We start from the raw sequence: 19,953 nt of genomic DNA on the forward strand, positions 1-19,953 counted from the left end.
CCCGCGCACACCACGCGCGCCGATTTGGATTCTGCACTGGAGTTAAGCAGATCTCCCAGGTCCTCATGTGCTGATGCAGGGTCCACAACCGCCAGGATTTTGCGTCAACAGGTTGTTATGCTATTTTGATAGTATGTTATGCCATGACTTGCGCTCTATTAAGTTATACTCATATGCTTAGGCTGAATCCATCTTACCACATAGGTTCGTTGTGACTTCAAGCTTGCTCTAGCTCTATGCCTGTCGATCATCATGGTCGCGGTTCCGGAGGGGCTAGAGTAGTGATCACGTGTACGAGCATGGTGCTCGGGCGTGTTGGGATCCATCGAATATGACTGTGCCCCACGGTCTGAGGGGTAGGCGGCAAATGGTGACAGCCATGTCCGTCCCTTGTAGTCCCCCACGTTTGGGTATAGTACGTTTGGGTATAGTGTAGGAGTTCTGAAAGATACCTTGCCTTGGCGGACTAGAGATGGGTATTCTCCCCGTAATGTTGTATGCCTAGAGTTAGCTCTAATCATGTGCTTGTACGACCCTAGCTAGTATAGATAGATGCCACTAGGACCTCATATATGTCTTGCTCCCACTAACATTAGGCTTATTTTTTTATTCTTTATTCTTGAGATTGGTTGTGTGTGTCAGTGTTTAGACCCGACAACCTACCAAGGGGGGTGCCCGAGGTAGTGTTTTGGTTGGTGGGGCTCGTTGAGATCAGGAACTCAAAGGTAAACGCATACACACGATTTAGATAGGTTCGGCCGCTAGATTGCGTAATACCCTACGTCCTGTGTGTTGGTTGGATTGAATTGCTTTAAAGGGGGTCCCTGCCTCGCCTTATATAGTTGAGGGCAGGGTTACAGGTCGGTTGGTTACAAGAATACTAGTTGGATACAACTAGAAGAAGCCTACCCTATTACAACAAGTACTTTACTACCTCAACTAGTTCCTATCTTTCCATGTAGACTACACCATTCTGCACTATGGTCTCCATGTCAGATGTGTCTCGGTGTCCAGCCTCATAGGTCTGTCCAAACCTTCTGGTGGGTCCACAGATGTATGTACGACAGTGTGTGTCACATTACCCTCATATATTTATCCTGGCTTACCCCTGCCTGAACTTTGGTGTATCTTAAGGTTATTATCTTGGATATGTATCCAATAAATCTTTTTACACCAATGTAATCCTTTGGGAAAATATAAATACGATACCCTAAATACTCTCCGGGTGAATGCAATGGTATATCTGTACGCTTGCGGATTTTTTTGTAACGTTAATAAATACCAACACTGGCCAGCCACCAAGGTCCCAAGGTACCGGCGCACCAAGATTACAAATATTGGTTCACTTCTTAAACCAATCACAAGGTAGCAACACCTTTCACTCAATCTCTCTAAGCCTATCCTAGCACTAATGTCTCTCTAAGCTTGTTCTAATTGCCTTTGGATGATCACTTTTGCACTGTTTTGTGGTATGGATGTGTTCTTGATGTGTCTTGCACTCCAATAGACTCTTGCACACTACAACAACTCCAAATGGGTGAGTAGAGGGGGTATAATAGCTCAAATCATTAAAGGAGCTGATACTCCAATGACTAGTTGACACTATGAGCACTGAATGATCGAATGGTCATATGGAGTAGGCATTGGATCATTTGGTGCCTCCTACTGATGCATATAGCACTTTGACCCCTCCTTGCCAAATTTGTCCGACGCTCCATCCGATAGTGCATCGGATCATTTAGTGCCGCTCCTTCTCTTCTATCCGAAACACAAAATTCATCTGATGCTTGATTCGATGGGTATCGAAACATCCAATGCTGAAGAGTATTTTATCCGAAACTTTCTTGATGATTTCAAAGTAAAAATGCTTAGTTCGACACCTAGTGTCGGATCATCTGGTGCCCTTGGGAATTTTGTTGTTATACCAAATGCTCCAACGCTTGCTACGTTGGACCATCGGATCATCCGGTCCTATATTTTCATGAGTAATCCTATATACCATGGCTTGGACAATTGAATACCATGGTTTGGATCTTGCTATGATTTGGTTTGCATTCTTGGGACCTATAAAACCTACAAGGTACATGCTTGACACACCGTTAGTCCTAATGACTATGTTGTCACTTAGTCACCAAAATCAGTAACTATAGCCTTTATGGGGCCATGTTTATTTCACACGGTGATCCTCTGGAATGTTTGGAAAGCTTGCAATGAGATGGTCTTCAAGTACTCCTACCTGCCTCTTTGTGCTATCCTTCGCGCCATAGTGGACGACTTGGAGCTTTGGAGACACCATCTCCATGCCTCACTAGACAAGGCCTCCTTCATGTTGTGGAGTGACTTTTTCATAAAGTTGTAAATTAAGCTACGCCGTCCCTCCTGCCCCCATGTTGCAAATTTGTATGGACCAACTTTGCATATTAAATATAATGTTCAGGACGGCTCCTAGCCTATCGTAGCCCCTTCAAAAAATTACTATTGGCATCTCACTCATTCGCCTCGCCCAGGAGATGGATCTTTGGGTCTTTGTGAGGATGTAAAGTAAAGTAAATCCCATGGTAGCACTCATTACCATCCCCGCTAAAAGGGCAGGAGGAGGCGATTGAGAAGCTAGGGCGCTTGGAGGAGGCCATCATTGTCCATGAAGGACCTTGAGATGTCAATGAGTATGTATCGCGCACGCGATATAGAATGCTATCTATCAAAAACACGACATGCGCGATCCACATCCAATGCTCCGCGGGGCCCACTAGTTGGTAGACCCTCTTCCTCCTCATGTTTTGCTCGTGCTCTGTTTGCACCGCCGCTCATTCGATCCTTGCTAGGGTTAGTAGTAGGAGGGCGTGGGCCTTAGGGTTTAGAGTTCTAGGGCGAGGGCTTCTTCGGAGGGTAGTCAACGGTGGTGATGGATTTTTTTTGAGAGAAGTGGTGATGGGTTGTGGGTGGGGGAGGCGAGGCGGCGGGACGCTAGCGGCCGTGCGTGGTGGGAGACAACCAATGGGTAGCGGAGGATGTGGGGGGTGTGATGATGGGGGGGCTCCTATGTGGCTTGCGGAAGCCAGTTAAGCCACACAACTTCAAAGCCCGTTAGGCCTATCTAGCACAACCATTGCAGCCCATCAGTCTTTCTCCACGAATACTATTCAACATTTCCTTACACTTGATTCAACAATCCGTAAATTCTCTGTCAATATTTTGAATAGGCTCACTCAACATTGCACGGAGATCGCATATTTATTTTTGACTTGCTCCCCCCACCTCACCAAGGTTTTCCCACATGTGCTACATGCTTCAACATTTTGTTACAACTGATTCAACATTCTGTAAACCCTAATACAACATTTTGAATGAACCAATTCAATGTGTCAGGGGTAAGATATTTACTTGTAGTTGGCTTGGTAGATGAGGTAGTTTCATCGTCATCCATATACTATAGCACGGATCTTAAACATTGGAAGCCATGTAACAAAAAAAACTTATGGAAGTTATATAGGTTTCTCGGTGATGGTGAGCTTCCCAGCATAGTTGGGTTAGGGTGGTAGCGGTTGGTGATGGCGAGTCAGGAGCTGTTGGAGATGGTGGATAAAGGTAGCGCTGGAGCGATTAGAGGAGGGGGGGGGGGGGGGCATGGGGGAGATCGGAGGAGGTGGCGGTGGGTGGTGGGAGTGCCGTCAAAGATGAAGAACGATGGTGGCATGAGGCGAGCGCCACTAGGAAGATGATCTCATTGTGGGTTGTTCGTCGGACCGCACGCTGCTAGCTCATTATTTAGATGGATTAGGCCGAGATAGAATACAACCAATTTTCATTCAGACCAATTTTGCAGGTATTGAGAAGGAATCAGTCCAATCCCTATATATTAAGGAAAAATCTGTCATAAAATTAGACAAGGAAAGAAGTCAGAGAGTGAGACAGATCATCATCAGTGCAATGGAATAGACGCAGGGTGTTTGATTTGACGAACCAAACAGGCGCGAGTGAATTAAAAACACGGGGGCAAGCACTGCACAGACAGTAGATGAGCAGAGTAGGTGATGATGGTGAAGCAGCTGCATGCAACTACTCATACGTTTGGACTTGAATGCATGGCGATGAAAAAGCAGAAGCACCCATGAGTGGAGTGGTTGTATTGGCCGATTATTTGGAGCCAGGTGAGAAATGGAGCTTTATTTGCTCCTCCTTTTTCGTCCTCGTCTCCGACGATGCAGGGTCTAGCAAAGCATGCAATTCCTGCAAGGATCTTTATACATATGCTGCCGGGACGAAGCACGCGACAGATTGACCAGCGATTGATGCGACGGCGGTTACGATCCAACCACCTACAAATTTCAGCACACCGACTCCATCCTTGTAATTTATCAGCCGCCCTATTGGTAATGTGTAACGTGTTGCTTGACCTTCGTATATAGGGCCACTTTGGTGTGGCTTTGGAGGCTCAGGTTCCAACCGCTGTAACGTGCAGGGAGCCGATTAGGTTTGCGAGGGGAGGGATTGGGAAAAAAATATCTTTATTTTTCTAACTTTGTGATTTTACCTCAACTATTCACGAGTTATTGTAATTTTGCCGTTAGTCTTTGCGTATTTCTCATGTTTTGACCGTTGATTAGAGGGGAAATCGTATTAACTTGTGATGACAAGATAGTAAAGTTGAATAATAAGGGAAAAATCACAATTACACTTCAAAATAAGGACAAGAACACAAATTCGCTAAAGAACAAACCGTTTTGACTAGAGTTAAACAATGGTGAAGCCATTTTGCATTTCGACAAAGTCACCAAATCGATCAGGCGAGGTTTGGCAACCTAGTCGGAACGTGTTATCTGACCGTGCCAATTTTAGCAGTCGACATATTCCCGTCTACTATTGTTTTGGAAAGCATGCCGTGTCGAAAAAACATTATTGTTCCGAAAAGCATCATTTTTGACCAAGTGTTACTTGAAATTCTCGACCATACGTTATTCTAAGCACGATAATAATTTTATCGAGCATGTGAGTGCCCGTGAATTATCATAAACTCTATTTCATATTTAAGAATCGAAAACTCTATCTATTTCATATTTGCGTAGTGGCACCCTACATCATGTCACTGCTTTTATAGCAGGTCAGATTTTGAATAAGAAAAAGAAATTGAGGCGGATGCGGGGCCACAGTGGCAGGGCTTTGACGTCTTGTACTACGTACGTTTTCCTTGTTCTGTGGTGTGGAGTAATGAGGGCGTTGGCAGGGGAATAAATTCGCAGCAGCACTAGTGGGGGTGGCTGCTGCTGTACCAGTGCCAGCGGTGCCGGTGTTGGACTGCTCGATCTGTGCCTGTGGTGGTTTCCTAGGAGGCTGCAACCTGCAAGGCCATCCATCCACCCATCAGGATCGAGTGCTTCTGCTCCGACGGCCGCAATAAAGTAAGCGAATGGAGTAGCTGGTGGGCGGTAGACAGCAGTACTGCACCTCTCCATCCAGCTCCAGCTACTTTCTTCTTCAATTCGATCAGAGCAAATCGAGAGCCTTCCCGACGGCGGCGGAGGAGGTGGAGGAAGACCAAGCAAGCTAAGCCAAGGCGTCGGACCGGAGGATGCTCGGACGTCGGCCGCTCATCGTGCTCTTCGGCTCCTCCATCGTGCAGTACAGCTTCAGCAACGGCGGATGGGGCGCCGCGCTCGCCGACATCTACGCCCGCAAGGTACGCCATGATTTGCTGATTTCAAGCTCGATTGGCCTCGTCACTCAGTAAAAGGATGATGGAATTGATCCAACAGCTAGCAATCGTCGTCAAAGAAAGAAATGTCCCATCCATGCTACTCTTCCGGGGTTTTAAGGACCAAATCATTCTTCTAGCATGATTAAAAGGCGTCTTTAATATAATTAAATACGGCCACCAGAATGAGTTTCGCTCTCTGTTTTTACTTTTTAGGTGAGGTGACAATCAGAAAAAGGCCACGGAGTAACGCTAGCTGAACAACAGAATACAATTTCTCAGAATCATCGACGACACGATTTTCATGTCTCCATTAGTATTTAATCAGCTACACTCCTATCTTGCAATGTCTTGATTGTTTCTCTCTTCTTTTTTCTTTCCCCTTTCGTGGAGAAAGCTTGCTATGATTTTTTTTACAGATAGTTCTCATGTATAGGACTTTGAGCTGGATATATATAGGAATGACTAAACACCCCAAGGCGCTAAATACAGTTTGGGGGGAAACATACACATTTGAAACACAGTTTACTGCGCTAAATTACTTGCTGTCTGCGCTAAATTACATGTATGAATGTGCTGGGAACATATTACACTGTTTTTTTCTTCAGTTTGTTAACTGGTTGGCTCATGGAACTTTAATATCTGCTATCATAACGGGGTGTCCTCTGCGTGTGTGTTTTTCTGTGACATGACTTGACATTAGAGAAACATTAAAGATGCATGTGATGCCGATCAATGACATTGTAGTTCAGATTAAGCTTTTGGGTCAATTTGTTGGCGCATGAAACCACCTGGCAATATTGTTACTTCACTAATGCTTGTGTCTGGCTGCCATTCATTCAGGCTGATATCTTGCTTAGAGGATATATTGGCTGGAACACAAGGCGGGCCCTTCAAGTCATGGACAAAGTGTTCCCTAAGGTATGCTCCTTTTCTGCAAACCTCATGGCCTCCTTAAGATCAGATGAAGTGGTAAGAGAATTGAATTCAATACATGGACTTGTCTTATATCACATCTCGTGATCTCGATTCTGTTTCTCGTTTTTCTCCATTATGACTCTTGTATTGTTTGAACTTATGCAAATACCATACGTCCACAAAATTTTAAGGCTAGAGAAAGAAAGCATGCCTAGTAGCTTTCGAATGTAAAGAAGTTATCTATTCTTTTCCTCAGAAGGTGCGGACCTGTACTATGTTAAATTGCTGATTACTAGGGCCTATTCATTAATTGATCATACTAAAATGGATGCTCCTTGAAATAGAGGAATAGTTATTCTTTCCCGGCCCAATGAACATATTCTTACCTACGATTTCATGGATGCAATTAATTTGTTGATGAGGTTCAAAATCAGCAGGCTAATTTTTCACTTACTTTGTACCCTCCATGGGTCATAGGATTCACCAGTGCAGCCGTCCTTGGTCATAGTTTACTTTGGTGGAAATGACTCGATTGCTGCTCACTCGTCTGGTCTGGGGCCTCACGTGCCAGTAGACGAGTACATAGACAACATGAGAAAGATTGCAGAGCACCTGAAGGTAAAAAATGTGTCGACCTGTGCACCTTGTTTATTTCCCTCGAGCGAATACGTACCAATGCGCTTATGATTTTTGTGCCCAGAGCTTATCCGAGAAGACCCGTGTTATTTTCCTGAGCTGTCCACCTCTGAATGAGGAGATGCTTCGTAGATCAACCAGGTTTGTTGCGATCATATCCATACATGTTTGTTGCAATCTACATACATAGTACAAAGGCATTGGTGAGATCGATCATATCCATTCAGCAGCACCATACTGAGCGAGATCGTGCGAACCAATGAAACCTGCCGTCTCTACTCGGACGCCTGTGTGGCTCTGTGCAAAGAGATGAACCTGAAGGTGGTTGACCTCTGGCATGCCATGCAGACAAGGGAGGACTGGATGACTGCGTGCTTTACGTGAGTGGCTTGTTCTTGTTGCTGCTACCACTCGATCGATCTGCTGAATTATTCCAACTCGTGAAATTCTGCAATCCTGTTTCGATCGCAGCGATGGCCTGCATCTGTCTGAAGAGGGTAGCAATATCGTGGTGGAAGAGATCCTGAAGGTGCTCAAGGAGGCAGACTGGGATCCGTGCCTGCATTGGAAGGCGATGCCGACGGAGTTCGCCGAGGACTCGCCCTACGACCTCGTCTCCTCCAGCGGCGACGCCACGGTGAACCCGTCGGAGTGGACCATCCACAGGCGGATACCATGGGACTGACTGACTCACTGAATAATGGTGGCTTTTGACTCCATGGCGGCCGGGATCATCATATCCATGGCTTGCTCGCTCCAGAATAATGCATGCCATCTCTAATCCTGGTCATGGATGTGCAACTCAGCCATCATCCTTTTTCATATCCCGATCAGTTATATATTTATTAGATATATTGGTGGTGCAGAATTATATATGTATTCCATATGAATGAATGGTTTGTCATGATGATGCATTGTTCTTGATGATTTGTGGCAGGCACGCTTTGCAGATGCAGGTAGCGCCTTTTTCCTTTATTTTTTTTTCTTTTCTGTTGGGTGGTGGTGGAGGAATCAGAAGATGAGAATTATTACTAGCGTGCTGGCCACGTCGGTCGTCTTTCGATTATCCTTACCAGCTCCACTCACTCACCTCAGCAGGCAGGGTATGCCATCCATGGTGGGAGGCCCACCTGTCTGTCTCTCTCGACTCTCGGTCTCGGATTTTTTTTTTAATTAAAAGGAAGGCAGCAGCGACAGCCGACAGCCAGCCAGCCCGTTAACAAGTAAGTGGCTGGCAGCATTTCTCCTCCTGGGCTTGGGATAGATAGCGCGGCCCATTTCTCCTCCTGGGCAGGGCACGCACGCAGCACCCACCCCCACCACACAGCCGCCACACATCTTCTTCTTCCTTCTCCTAGACCCCCAGACAGACTCCCAGAGCCGCCAGCACCCCCAATCCCCCCCCACCCCAATCCCCCCATCAATGGCTTCCGACGGCACCGGCGTCGTGGCCCTCTACGGCGGCGGCAGCGGCAACAACAAGGTCAAGGTCATGGACGCCTCCTCCAAGTCCCCCGCCGCCGCCGCCACCTTCTCCGTCAAGGTCGGCCTGGCGCAGATGCTGCGCGGCGGCGTCATCATGGACGTCGTCACGCCGGAGCAGGCGCGCATCGCCGAGGAGGCCGGGGCCTGCGCCGTCATGGCCCTTGAGCGAGTCCCCGCCGACATCCGCGCGCAGGGAGGGGTGGCGCGCATGTCCGACCCGGGACTCATCCGCGACATCAAGCGCGCCGTCACCATCCCCGTCATGGCCAAGGCGCGCATCGGCCACTTCGTCGAGGCCCAGATCCTCGAGGCCATCGGCGTCGACTACGTGGACGAGAGCGAGGTGCTCACGCCCGCCGACGACGCGCACCACATCAACAAGCACAACTTCCGCGTCCCCTTCGTCTGCGGCTGCCGCGACCTCGGGGAGGCGCTGCGCCGCGTCCGCGAGGGCGCCGCCATGATCCGCACCAAGGGGGAGGCCGGCACCGGCAACGTCGTCGAGGCCGTGCGCCACATCCGCTCCGTCATGGGGGACGTCCGCGCGCTGCGCAACATGACGACGACGAGGTCTTCGCCTACGCCAAGCGCATCGCCGCCCCCTACGACCTCGTCATGCAGACCAAGCAGCTGGGCCGCCTCCCCGTCGTCCAGTTCGCCGCGGGGGGTGTCGCCACCCCCGCCGACGCCGCGCTCATGATGCAGCTCGGATGCGACGGCGTCTTCGTCGGCTCCGGCATCTTCAAGAGCGGCGACCCGGCGCGGCGGGCGCGAGCCATCGTGCAGGCCGTGACGCACTACAGCGACCCGGAGATCCTCGCCGACGTCAGCTCAGGCCTCGGGGAGGCCATGGTCGGGATCAACCTCTCCGACCCAAAGGTCGAGCGCTACGCCGCGCGCTCCGAGTAGCGCTCCGACTCAGGCAGCAGGCAGTCAGGCAGGCGGGCGGCGATGAGGCTCCTCCATCTGCATCGTCAGGGAGCCCATCGACTCTATAAGAAACCAAAGAAAACTCGAATAAAAAAAAAACTCTTCCATTCCCTTCCTTTCTGAGTAGTATGTCTTTTTTTGAGTAGTATGTCTTGTTTGTTTGCCTTGCTTGCAATTGCAATCATCCAAATATCCAATGTCATGTCTCTTCTGTTTCGGGAACAAAGAACTGAATCCGCATTGCTATGCATTTTCTGATGAAAAAAAAGGACGAAAAGACATTGCTGCTATCATCTATCGTTATGTGTTTTGTTCGGGATTACTGCTTTGATGAAAGGAAATCACTGTTATGTTTGTCCTCTGGTCTTGTTGCCCAGTAAGTAATAAGCAAGTAAATTTAATTAATGATTCACAGCTTTGTTCCATTTCCACTGATAATGTTTGTTAGAGGCAAGCTATTCAGGTTATCCCACTGTATGTTCCTCAGAAGAAAACCTTGTCTATCCCACTCTGTCTGCATTATGTGTATGGTACAGTGGCAGGAAACAAGAACCTCCAAGAGACTAGAGACAAGACCATTGCTAGCTATTCTTCGTCGCTACTCTCTACACAGACAACATCCTTATCCTTCTTGTTCTTGTGCCTCTTGTTAGCATCAACTGCATTTCCTGTTCCTGCATCCTTGACATGGGATCGCATCAGCTCAATGATCCTGCTGCCGTACTTCTCCGTCTTCACCTTCCCTATGACCTGCTCTAGCTGCTTGGGGTTATCAGACAGAAATGTGCACCATGTTACATTACATTACTTCATTCACTTGCAATTGCAAACACAAGGAGATAAGTATCAAACACCTCACCTCCGCCTCTGTGGTTGGCTTCTGGCAGCTCAGGAGCGAAATCTGCTCAGAGGAGAGAACTGCATGGGGAAAAATGCTTATGCCCCCGTTACTGGACGATGATGACAGCTCCCTGCGCAGTTCATCAAGTTTAGCTTCCAGATCACTCATCCGGCTGCGCTTTGCACCTCTGGATGATCTACCACCACCTCCTTTATCTTGACAACTCTGGACAGCAGCAATCTCAAGCTTCACTGGTCTGTTCCCTGTGTAGCATGGAGCCCATCAGCACTTGGCTGTAGTATTTTACATGTGAATGTACAATCCAGTATATTACCTTGCAAGGCTGGCTTCCACAGTGGTCCTAAGGTAACATACGCGTTGGTTGAATATGCTGTATGCTGAAATTCTTCTTTCTGAAGTGCAAGAAAGGATCCGACCTTAGCGGTCATTGCACAAGGTGGTTGAACTAGAATATATACACTAGTAATGAATTCGCTTGCGCTGCTTGCAGGGCACACATACCAAAACATGGTCGAGTATAAGCTGGACTATCAACTGCTCAATTTCTTCTCTTTTAAGATCAACATCTTGATTGGAACGACCTGCTTCAACATGATCAACTGTAATGTAAAATTGCTAGATGATATGCGACTTACATTAGAACAGTGAACAGACCTCTGGATGATGACTGATGACATAATACCTATGAGTAACAGCTTATGGCATCATAAAAGATTTGTTTCAGGAGGTATACCTAAACCTTTCCACTTAGCCTTGAACTTATCCACCAACTGCAACAGTGTAGCTCTTTGTCCATTAAGTTGCAGGTCATGTAGAACTGAAACTACAACTTTGGTATGGTCTGAACAAGTAATAGAAATTAACATGGGAATATGAACAGAAAATAAATGAAGAACTTCAAATTATGATCATTAATTGTAATTTCGAGACTGATGCAGAGTCATCATACGGGTGGCATCTATCTCCTTGAGCTCGATACTAGAAGCACAATTGTCGCACATTCCTGCGAAGAATTCTGTAAATATCAATGATCCAAATGTTTAGATCCTGATCCTGATAAATATAAAGTAACAAGAAAATACCATTGCAGTCCTGCAGAACCTCTCCAAAATGTCGAAAGATGGCACCGCGTCGACAACTCCTCTTAGACTGGGAGAAAAACTGCAATCAGATTATACTGAAAACAAAAACACTACAGTGACAATTTATTCCTTTGTTTCTCAAATGCAAAATGTGCTAGAAGTCCTGCTACTCCCTCTGTCCCAAATTATAAGTCGTTTTGGCTTTTTTAGATTCAAAGGTTTTGTTATGCATATTATATCTAGATGCATAGTAAAAACCCTAAACTCTAAAAAACCCAAAACGACTTATAATTGGGGACGGAGGGAGTATTTGACATCATTTGGTCCACTTTCTGAGATAGAATATAACACACATTTTTAGAGCAGGGAATAAATTTAAATTGCCATTGTATTTTTTTATCTCAAACAATACAGGAGAGCTGCATGTCATTTCATTAAGGCAAAAAAGGTACAATTTAGAGCTGGATATGCAGTGGCTGTGACCACCAGTAGTGCTGTAATGCATTATACAGATAGGTAGTCCTGTTGGTATTGTTGTGGTATGTGGTTGGCAGAAAGGCTTGATTACACAGTTGTTTGTAGCAAAGAGACTAAAATAAATGAAGTTTCATGTAGGAAGGACTTGACAAAGAAAATCAAATAGAAGATGACCTTATACTAATTCACTAGCACTCTAAAGATTGCCGTAGTATCTCTGAGGAATGTGGGAATTTACCTGACAGTATCGTACAATGTCATATAGATTTTGAAGGCCACAATTTTCGTAGAAGACCATTGAACTCTGTTCATCGAAAACATGGCACATATAGTGATGATAACAAGAACTTCTACAGAGAGAAAAGCAAGAAATTTTAGTCTTGCCTGCCTTGGAACATCGCCAGGCCGATAATACAAAACACATTCTGAAGGTAATCCATCTCGCCCTGCCCGACCACTCTCCTGAAGTCAGATAGCTTTATTAGAAAGGGACCCCTTGGTTGGGTGACAAAAAAAAAAATGATATTAACATACCTGGTAGTATGTCTCCATAGACTTGCTAAGGCTATGATGAATCACAAATCGAACTAGAAAAAAATATTTCTTAGATAATGTATTGGGAACAAAGCAATAGCAAATACCAAAACTGTAATTCGATCGATGGCCGAAATTAGATGTCACCCAAGTTCCTGGGAAATGCTTGACTTGATAATCCATGTTTTCACATAATGACCCCATATTCAAATATCCTAGTACGAGCACATTTAATATGGAATGGCTTAACATTTCTCAACTAAATTATAACAGAAACCTACAAAATAGTGTTTACCGCTATTTCAGGGAGAAGGCTTAATATTTTGTCAGCACGGAACTATTTCAGGGACAAGACAATGCTCATCAGTTTGCCGACCAAAAACAAGATGATTTCGGGAAATATACAGGCCAATTCATTTTGTCCTTGATCCCATTTCTGATTTCTCAATTTGTTTTGCAAGTCCAGCACACAAGTCATATGACCAATAACATGCAAATTTTAATCTGTTTTCAGACTCCTGCTGGTGTTGTTTACACTATATAATAACTTTATTAAATACGTATGGAAGTACATCAAGCCATTTGGATCAAACTCCAAAGAGCAAACACACCATCTGGTTTGTTGATTCCCATTCCAAATGCCACCTACAGTCCAATAAACACGCACAAACTTGTTAGACAGAGAGATTTAGAAGAGGGAGGGAGGGAGAGCAGGGGTGTAAGGGGCACACACTGTTCCAACGATAACTTGTGATTTCCCTTTGCTCCAACTGTTGAAAAGAAAAATGTGGACTATATCAATACCACATCAAGGCAGTGAATTACCAAAAAGTAGTACAAAGCTCTCATGATAGTACTCCCTATCTTTATATGATATTTTTAGATTCGGCACAGTCATACTTTCTAATATTTGGTTAAGATATATTCTAAACCCCAAAGTCATATACCATAGATTACTTGCTACCACTGAAATGAAATGGTGGTGTCCCGCGGAAGAAAGATGAAGACTTGAAGAGGGAAGGGTTATGAAAAAGACTCATGTTTCCTTAACCTAAGTAGGGCCTAACCTTTTGGCCCATTCAGCCAAAGTATATGCCATTTAAATGGAAACAACACACTACATTGCATTCCATTTGGCAACTGCCACCCTCCTTTCTTCCACTGCATTCTTCATCACTTCCTCTACTCTTGAATTCAAAATTTGCCCCACAAAACAAGTCATTATTCCTTATTTGGTATGTGCATGTGCATGCAAGAACCAATTAGCACCCAATATGGCTAATAAATAGGGGCAAATAAGGTCATTTTACATCTTTGTTAATTTGTCTGAGATTTTCTAGGATGACTTTATTTTTGGGACAGAGGGAGTATGTAGTAGCCACCCCCCATCTCTGTCCACTGCCTCGCCTCCCACTGAGGATTGCACAGCACCATTGAGAACTGCCCAACACTGCGTGGGCAGCTTGACCATCAGGGCCAATAATGCGGCCATAGTACAGAAATCGCTGCTGCCCCTAGGCACCCAGTTTTTAAACACTATGTTACACTAGGGGCATCCACCATGGCAAAGGGGCAATTGCTGTATTTGAGAATTCAACCTACTTGATCAATCATGCTTCTGTTCTAAAAATATATGTTGGCAAAACATGTATGGAACCAAAGAAAAAAAAATTAAGCATAGCGAAACAAACAAAAGAGAATAAACAGAAATTCTGCACATACCGCATGTGAATTTTCTCACGAGCAACAATATCCATATCCGCATGATAATGCTCAGCCGAAATACCCCTATCGCACAATTCTTTTGCAACCTTTTTGTCAACAAAGCACAAAAATTTAACAAAGGGTTAGTGGATAGTGCCCTAGTAGTTTGAGGGGGAGAGGGGAACGTTCAAATATAGTAAACAAAGAAACTTGCTGACACAAGAAACAAAGAAATATATATTTTAATGCTGTGATAAATTCAGATTGTACAATTCTTTTTTGCTTCAGTGTTTGAAATGTATTTACATCTTTCGTACTTAAAAGATATATTGATTGAATTACATGTGTCTCCTAAAAGAACTTTACAAAATATTGATCCCAATCTGATGACCACGAGACAGCAACAGAAGAGGGGTGTGGGGAGAGAACTACCCTCCTGATCAGCGGGAGAACAAAAGAAGTGATGCCAGGTTTTGGTGTAGCAACTAGAGATGCAAAAAAGCTTTTGATTCTGTATGAACTTCGATTTTGGATGTATTCCTGGATGCTTACGAGCTCCTGAACATGTTTTGTGGTGTGTCAACACCCATCGATGCTGTAAGAGACACTGGACTTGGTCCTGTTGCAATGCATACGGACAGGGGTGTTTCTCCATGGAACTCCAAAAAAGAATATTGATATTTGAAGCATTGGATCAACTATGCTCAGTTTAATCACAATGGGGAAGCAGCAGTGCAGTTATTAGAATGGTTAAGTCCATGTCAGCGAATAAAAGAAACAGAGTGATTCATGATTGTTCTGCCTACCTGTTCGCATTCCCTCCTTGAAAAGCAATATACAATTCCAGATTCATTATTTGGGTATGATTCACTTATAAAATCTGCGATCTCATCAATGACAACCTTTCCAACCGGTGATTTTTCATGTACCTACAAGGTAAACAAGTTCTATAAATATAACAAGGATAGTTAAATCCGCTTTATCCTCGTTGCATCCTTTTGCATTTTACTTTCTCAGAATTTGATAAAGAATAGGAAAAGAAAATATCAACACTTGCAGACTGATAAAAGGCATACCTTATAAAAAAGGTTGGGCCTGTTAACTGTGCTAACAAACTTGACACACCTTGGGATATGAAGCATCTCTATCAAATCTGTTTGAACTTTACTTGTTGCAGTTGCCTGTAATGGAATGCAGGCAAGTTCACACAAAAATAGCTTTTTTCTAAACTTGATTGTTATTTGCACTTGTGTGTTACTCACTGTTAGAGCTATCATAGGAACACTAGGAAATTGGATCTTTAAAATGCCAAGATTCTTGTAGTCTGGACGAAAATCGTGGCCCCATTGACTACAGCAGTGTGCCTCCTGCATGACAACCATCACGTGCAAATGACAATGGTAATTCCAGATAGATTACATAGAGCTTGAAAAGAACACAAGATATGTTCATCCACTGACAAATTATTTAAGTTATCTCATAATGGAAACAACTGTATACAGAATATAAACAACTCAAAATATGTGGACAGTGAAGAGAATAATTGCCAATGGTCATTCCTTGGCATAATATTTAGGAATTTATAACTTGCATAAGAACAACAGAAAGAGCATTTATTGAGAGAAACGATATTAGTGTAGTGTAAAAATTTCAGGCATTAGGCACAAATAGAAACAAGTATTATCATCACTCATAGTTTTCAAAAAAAGTATTATCATCACTCACATCTACTGCAATGACAGAAAGACGTCCAGCATTATGGCATTTCTCAAGCTTAGACATGAACCTTTTACTTTTCGATATCTTTTCTGGTGTCACATATAATATCTTCAATTCTCCTTCACCTTTATCAAGTGCCCTATAGATGAACTTCTCAACTTCCTTGTTGGTAGTTGAAGTCAGCATGTATGCTGCTATACCTAAAGCTGCCAGTCCCATGACCTAGAACAGTACAACTTTTTAAGAATTAGCATGTGCATGTATAGGGCAAGGAAAAAAAAGATGTTTACAGGTTAACAACCTGGTCCTGGATAAGAGAAAGTAAAGGGCTGACAACCAATGCAATTCCATTATGAAGTACAGCTGGGAGTTGGTAACACAGGCTCTTCCCTCCACCAGCAGCCATTATGACCAGAACATCTTTTCGACTCATGACTGCGTTAATTATCTGTAAGCACAATATGCGTTAGAGAGCGGAAAATAAGATGAAATTATACAATATAACATAGCCTATGGGTGTAAAATTAGGATCAACACTAAACAAAAAGGATATAAAAACAATAGGGATATCAGAGGAATGGTAATCCAAAAACCATCAGAAAGAACCAAAACACTTCGAACATCTATTCCTCAATAATGAAATGGTTTTAGAAATCCCACTTGGAGTCAAAATGAAACAGAAACTTGCGCATTTCTTTCAGGTTATAACTAGGTGTGCCCAAGAAGGATTTTTTAAAAAAGAAACAGATTATTTCTGTTGTAAACTTACTTCTCGTTGATTTGATCGGTAGGAGGTGATGCCAAATACATTGAATCTGGTATCATCAGCCTGAGAATCCCATGGGAAGCTCCCAGACCAATCTTCCAGAGTAACTTTAGTTGAATTGTTTCTTGATTTCTTAGATACTTCCAGCAAAGCCTTTAACTGTGACTGTCGCTCATACAACTCCTCTTGGCGATCAAGTAATGTTCTAATTTGTCCTGGAAAGCATTAGTTTCAACTGTGAAAATTAACGCAGCGGCACTCCTTGTCCACAAAAAACTCAGTATAGCACTCAAAAGGACTAATTCAGAAAACATGTCTCCTGTTAGTGTGACGCTAAATGAAACCTTCTGGTTGTTAACACTGATTGCTGAGAGAGATCAAAATTGCTTCTCCATACATCAAGAAGCAGATGAAGGGCCCTAAGAATAATGGGTAATGCAACAATAATTGAGAAAACCTGTTATGAACACAATAACTAACCCTACAATACTACTGCCAAGCTTCTCGTGTGTGGACCGGTTAGAGCATTGAACTCCAGGAGTCGTTGAAACTCCTCTCTGGACCTGGGTTTGAAGCATGGCACCTTAGCCCAGGGGGAGGAGTCTCCCCATGTGATCAAGATTTTTTTTAAAAAAAACAACAACAACAGTACTCAGAAGCCTGGGAGTCTCCAGCAATCAAGGAGACAAAGGGAGATAAGAGTGTTTATTGACTTCAGGACCAAAGAAAAGGGAGATAAAAGTGAATGAACTTTCATGTCCATTATCATTAAAACTTAAACACGTATTAACAATTCAGTAAGTAGCTGATACAGACGAATAGTCAGGGAAAAGGATGCATGTATTAATAATTCATGTCTAATTGTCTATCAACTGGGAAGTGTCTAGTGTGATCATACCTTGAATGTCCTGGAGTTGTGACCCCACAAGAAACAGTTCATCCTCAATATTTTCTTCGTCCTCCATATCTCAGTTCTGCACACATGCCGTGCAAAACAAAACATAATTGAATACAGAAGAATATTCAGTTTTAATTTTCAAAAACAAACTAACACTCGGATTTTAAAAGCAACCACGCCTATAGTTGAACAATTAAGTGGTTAAGAGAATAAGTAGTCGATATGATATGCCCATGTATACTTACCAATTTAGTAGAAAGATAACAGCTTTACAGCCCTACAATATAGGTGTACCAAGGCCTGAGGGTATGGCTGTACCCCATAAAAACCCAAACAAAGTGACCATTAGTATTAAGGATTGCCACACAGTTTGAAACAAAAAAAGAAAGAAAGAAAGCAAACATCAGTGTAGCATAAGAACCAGCATTCTTCCCATTTGAATCCCAAGCCTCATCCTATGCACGGCACGTGTCCAGACCAGCAGAATCTCCTAATATGTGAATTTTACAAGTTTTCTATAATGTTCTGTAGTGCTCACTCTACTATAGATATTACTGTGTAGTTTTTCGTATTTTTTTTCTTATGACCATATGTACTTTGTAATTTTGTATTTGATAGCAAGGAAAATTAAATAGAGGCAATTGAAGAGATGAAACTAGGATGTCAGAAATTACTAAAGGCTAGGAAACAACCCAATCATTATAGTTGTAGATGAAGAGGGGTATACATAGAACACGGAGTACATGTGAGACCAAACATTAACTAATACAATTATATCCTCCGGTTGGTTAGAGAAAGCTGCATGTTTTTGCCATTGATAAGAACACATATTTTAAAATCTACATTAGCATAACTTCCATGGATCATGTCAATTTTAACCAATAATTGGGCACAAATACATCGAAGACACAAACAGTTTGAGCTTTCCCTTGTTTCCCAGATTCCTAACCACCAACAAGAAGCTGTGAGCATGTGCCCTCTTGCTACTACTGCCTCCCAGCTGTGAGCATGTGCCAGAAGTATCGTGATCCCCCCTTTTCTTTTGAGACGCACAATGACCTGACCTCTAGAAGTGCTATCAAGGGTACCATCTGCCAACACTTAAACGGCGATGAAGCATAGTATCAGCGCCATCAGCGTTCAGGTATGATTTGGGTGCCAAGGCACAATATTCATGAGGTAGTTTAACAGGTGCGGATAATACCTAACTGATCCAATATTGACTTGGCATGAATATTAGAAAAAGTATCCTACCAAATCTACTAACATATTTGCAGGTCTTCCTTTCCTGAAAAGTTGAGACTGGAGATGACACCATAAGTCTTCTCTTCTACTTACGTATATACAATCAAACCATCAAAAGTTAATTTGGGTACGCATTGTCCAACTCAAACTAATTCAGCAGTCTGGACGGGAAAAAAATTCTAATTGCAAAGAGGAACAGGTAGCAAAGAGAAATACCTTAAGGCAGAAGTTTCTAATTGTTAAAATTTCCAGGCATTCCCCACAGCCCCAGTCGAGAACCCAACCACCAACGCCTGCTCGCCGCCACTTGGTCTTGGGCACTGCCCTTTGGACCAGCGTCCTGCCTTCCCACGCCCCCAGCTCCGGCGCCCCAGCGTCTTCCGCCGCCCGCCCTACAGGAGCCGAGTCTTCACGGACCAGAGCTTCGTGCGACGCTGCCCGCCGCCGCCGCCACCAGCCTTGGGTGCGAGCACGAGGAAGCGTCGCGAGGAAAGGATGAAGACGGCGGCGTCGCGAGGAAGAAGCCGCCGTCTTGGGCCGGGCTGCTTCGTGGGCCCAAACGCAAAAATGGCCCAGCTCAACCACAATGCGTCGCATGAAACAGAAGCCATTCTCCTGGGAACCGACGCGCCTCTCCCCGACCACCGAGAACTGACGCGCCTCCTGTGGGAGAGGGATCGTCGCGTACTCGCGTTCCTTCAACTGATTGCGAGCTCCGTCCGTCCCTGCCTTCTTCGGTTTCTCATGCCGCCCCCCACTTCATCTTCCGAACCGTCGCCCCGCCGTCTTCTCCAGCCTCTTGAAATGCAATTCTCCTGTCATTCCCCCTCCGATCCAAGAACTGTTGTCGCCGCGGCCTACTGCTCCTCGTCCATGGCCAACATCAAGCATCAGAGCTACGCCATGCCCACCAAGACAAGGGGCAGCGGCACGGCACCCCCGTGTTGCCGACTTGCAGTCACATTGGTCCTCGGCCATCTCCGTCAGCATCAGCCTGATGCGCAG

The 19,953-nt window shown here is 44.4% G+C and overlaps 3 protein-coding genes across 5 annotated transcripts; 2 read left to right on the forward strand and 1 right to left on the reverse strand.

Moving 5' to 3' along the window:
- The first annotated feature begins 5,270 nt into the window (after nt 1-5,270).
- Nucleotides 5,271-8,173, forward strand: LOC101779569 (GDSL esterase/lipase CPRD49). 2 transcript variants are annotated; one of them, XM_004980040.3, is made up of 6 exons: nt 5,271-5,677; nt 6,536-6,613; nt 7,088-7,228; nt 7,311-7,387; nt 7,474-7,626; nt 7,718-8,173. In XM_004980040.3, exons 1-6 carry the CDS (start codon nt 5,570-5,572, stop codon nt 7,929-7,931), a joined length of 771 nt encoding a protein of 256 aa, XP_004980097.1. In that variant the 5' UTR covers nt 5,271-5,569; the 3' UTR covers nt 7,932-8,173. The 2 variants fall into 2 exon arrangements, with proteins under 2 accessions (XP_004980097.1, XP_004980098.1); XM_004980041.3 differs by having other exon boundaries at nt 5,272-5,677; nt 7,477-7,626.
- Nucleotides 8,174-8,346: 173 nt separating this feature from the next.
- LOC101780240 (probable pyridoxal 5'-phosphate synthase subunit PDX1.1) lies at nt 8,347-9,958 on the forward strand. The gene is given in 2 exon segments (XM_022829204.1): nt 8,347-9,285; nt 9,288-9,958. Coding segments are annotated over 2 exon segments (969 nt in total). The 5' UTR covers nt 8,347-8,669; the 3' UTR covers nt 9,641-9,958.
- Nucleotides 9,959-10,038: 80 nt separating this feature from the next.
- LOC101780639 (mediator of RNA polymerase II transcription subunit 34) lies at nt 10,039-19,440 on the reverse strand. Of its 2 annotated transcripts, none has more exons than XM_004980042.2 (22): nt 19,165-19,440; nt 17,949-18,015; nt 17,704-17,779; nt 16,809-17,020; nt 16,341-16,487; nt 16,046-16,261; nt 15,583-15,687; nt 15,397-15,501; nt 15,127-15,249; nt 14,339-14,427; nt 13,350-13,386; nt 13,228-13,261; nt 12,617-12,669; nt 12,467-12,544; nt 12,321-12,386; nt 11,606-11,672; nt 11,473-11,526; nt 11,257-11,364; nt 11,025-11,104; nt 10,837-10,915; nt 10,521-10,765; nt 10,039-10,420 (listed from the first exon to the last, which is right to left on the reverse strand). In XM_004980042.2, the coding sequence occupies exons 3-22, from the start codon at nt 17,768-17,770 to the stop codon at nt 10,247-10,249; spliced, it is 2,139 nt and encodes a 712-aa protein (XP_004980099.1). In that variant the 5' UTR covers nt 17,771-17,779; nt 17,949-18,015; nt 19,165-19,440; the 3' UTR covers nt 10,039-10,246. The 2 variants fall into 2 exon arrangements, with proteins under 2 accessions (XP_004980099.1, XP_022684938.1); XM_022829203.1 differs by having other exon boundaries at nt 11,473-11,538.
- Between the last annotated feature and the right edge of the window lie 513 nt (nt 19,441-19,953).

The sequence above is a fragment of the Setaria italica genome, chromosome VIII (assembly GCF_000263155.2).
Source record: "Setaria italica strain Yugu1 chromosome VIII, Setaria_italica_v2.0, whole genome shotgun sequence".
Classification (NCBI taxonomy): Eukaryota; Viridiplantae; Streptophyta; class Magnoliopsida; order Poales; family Poaceae; genus Setaria; species Setaria italica.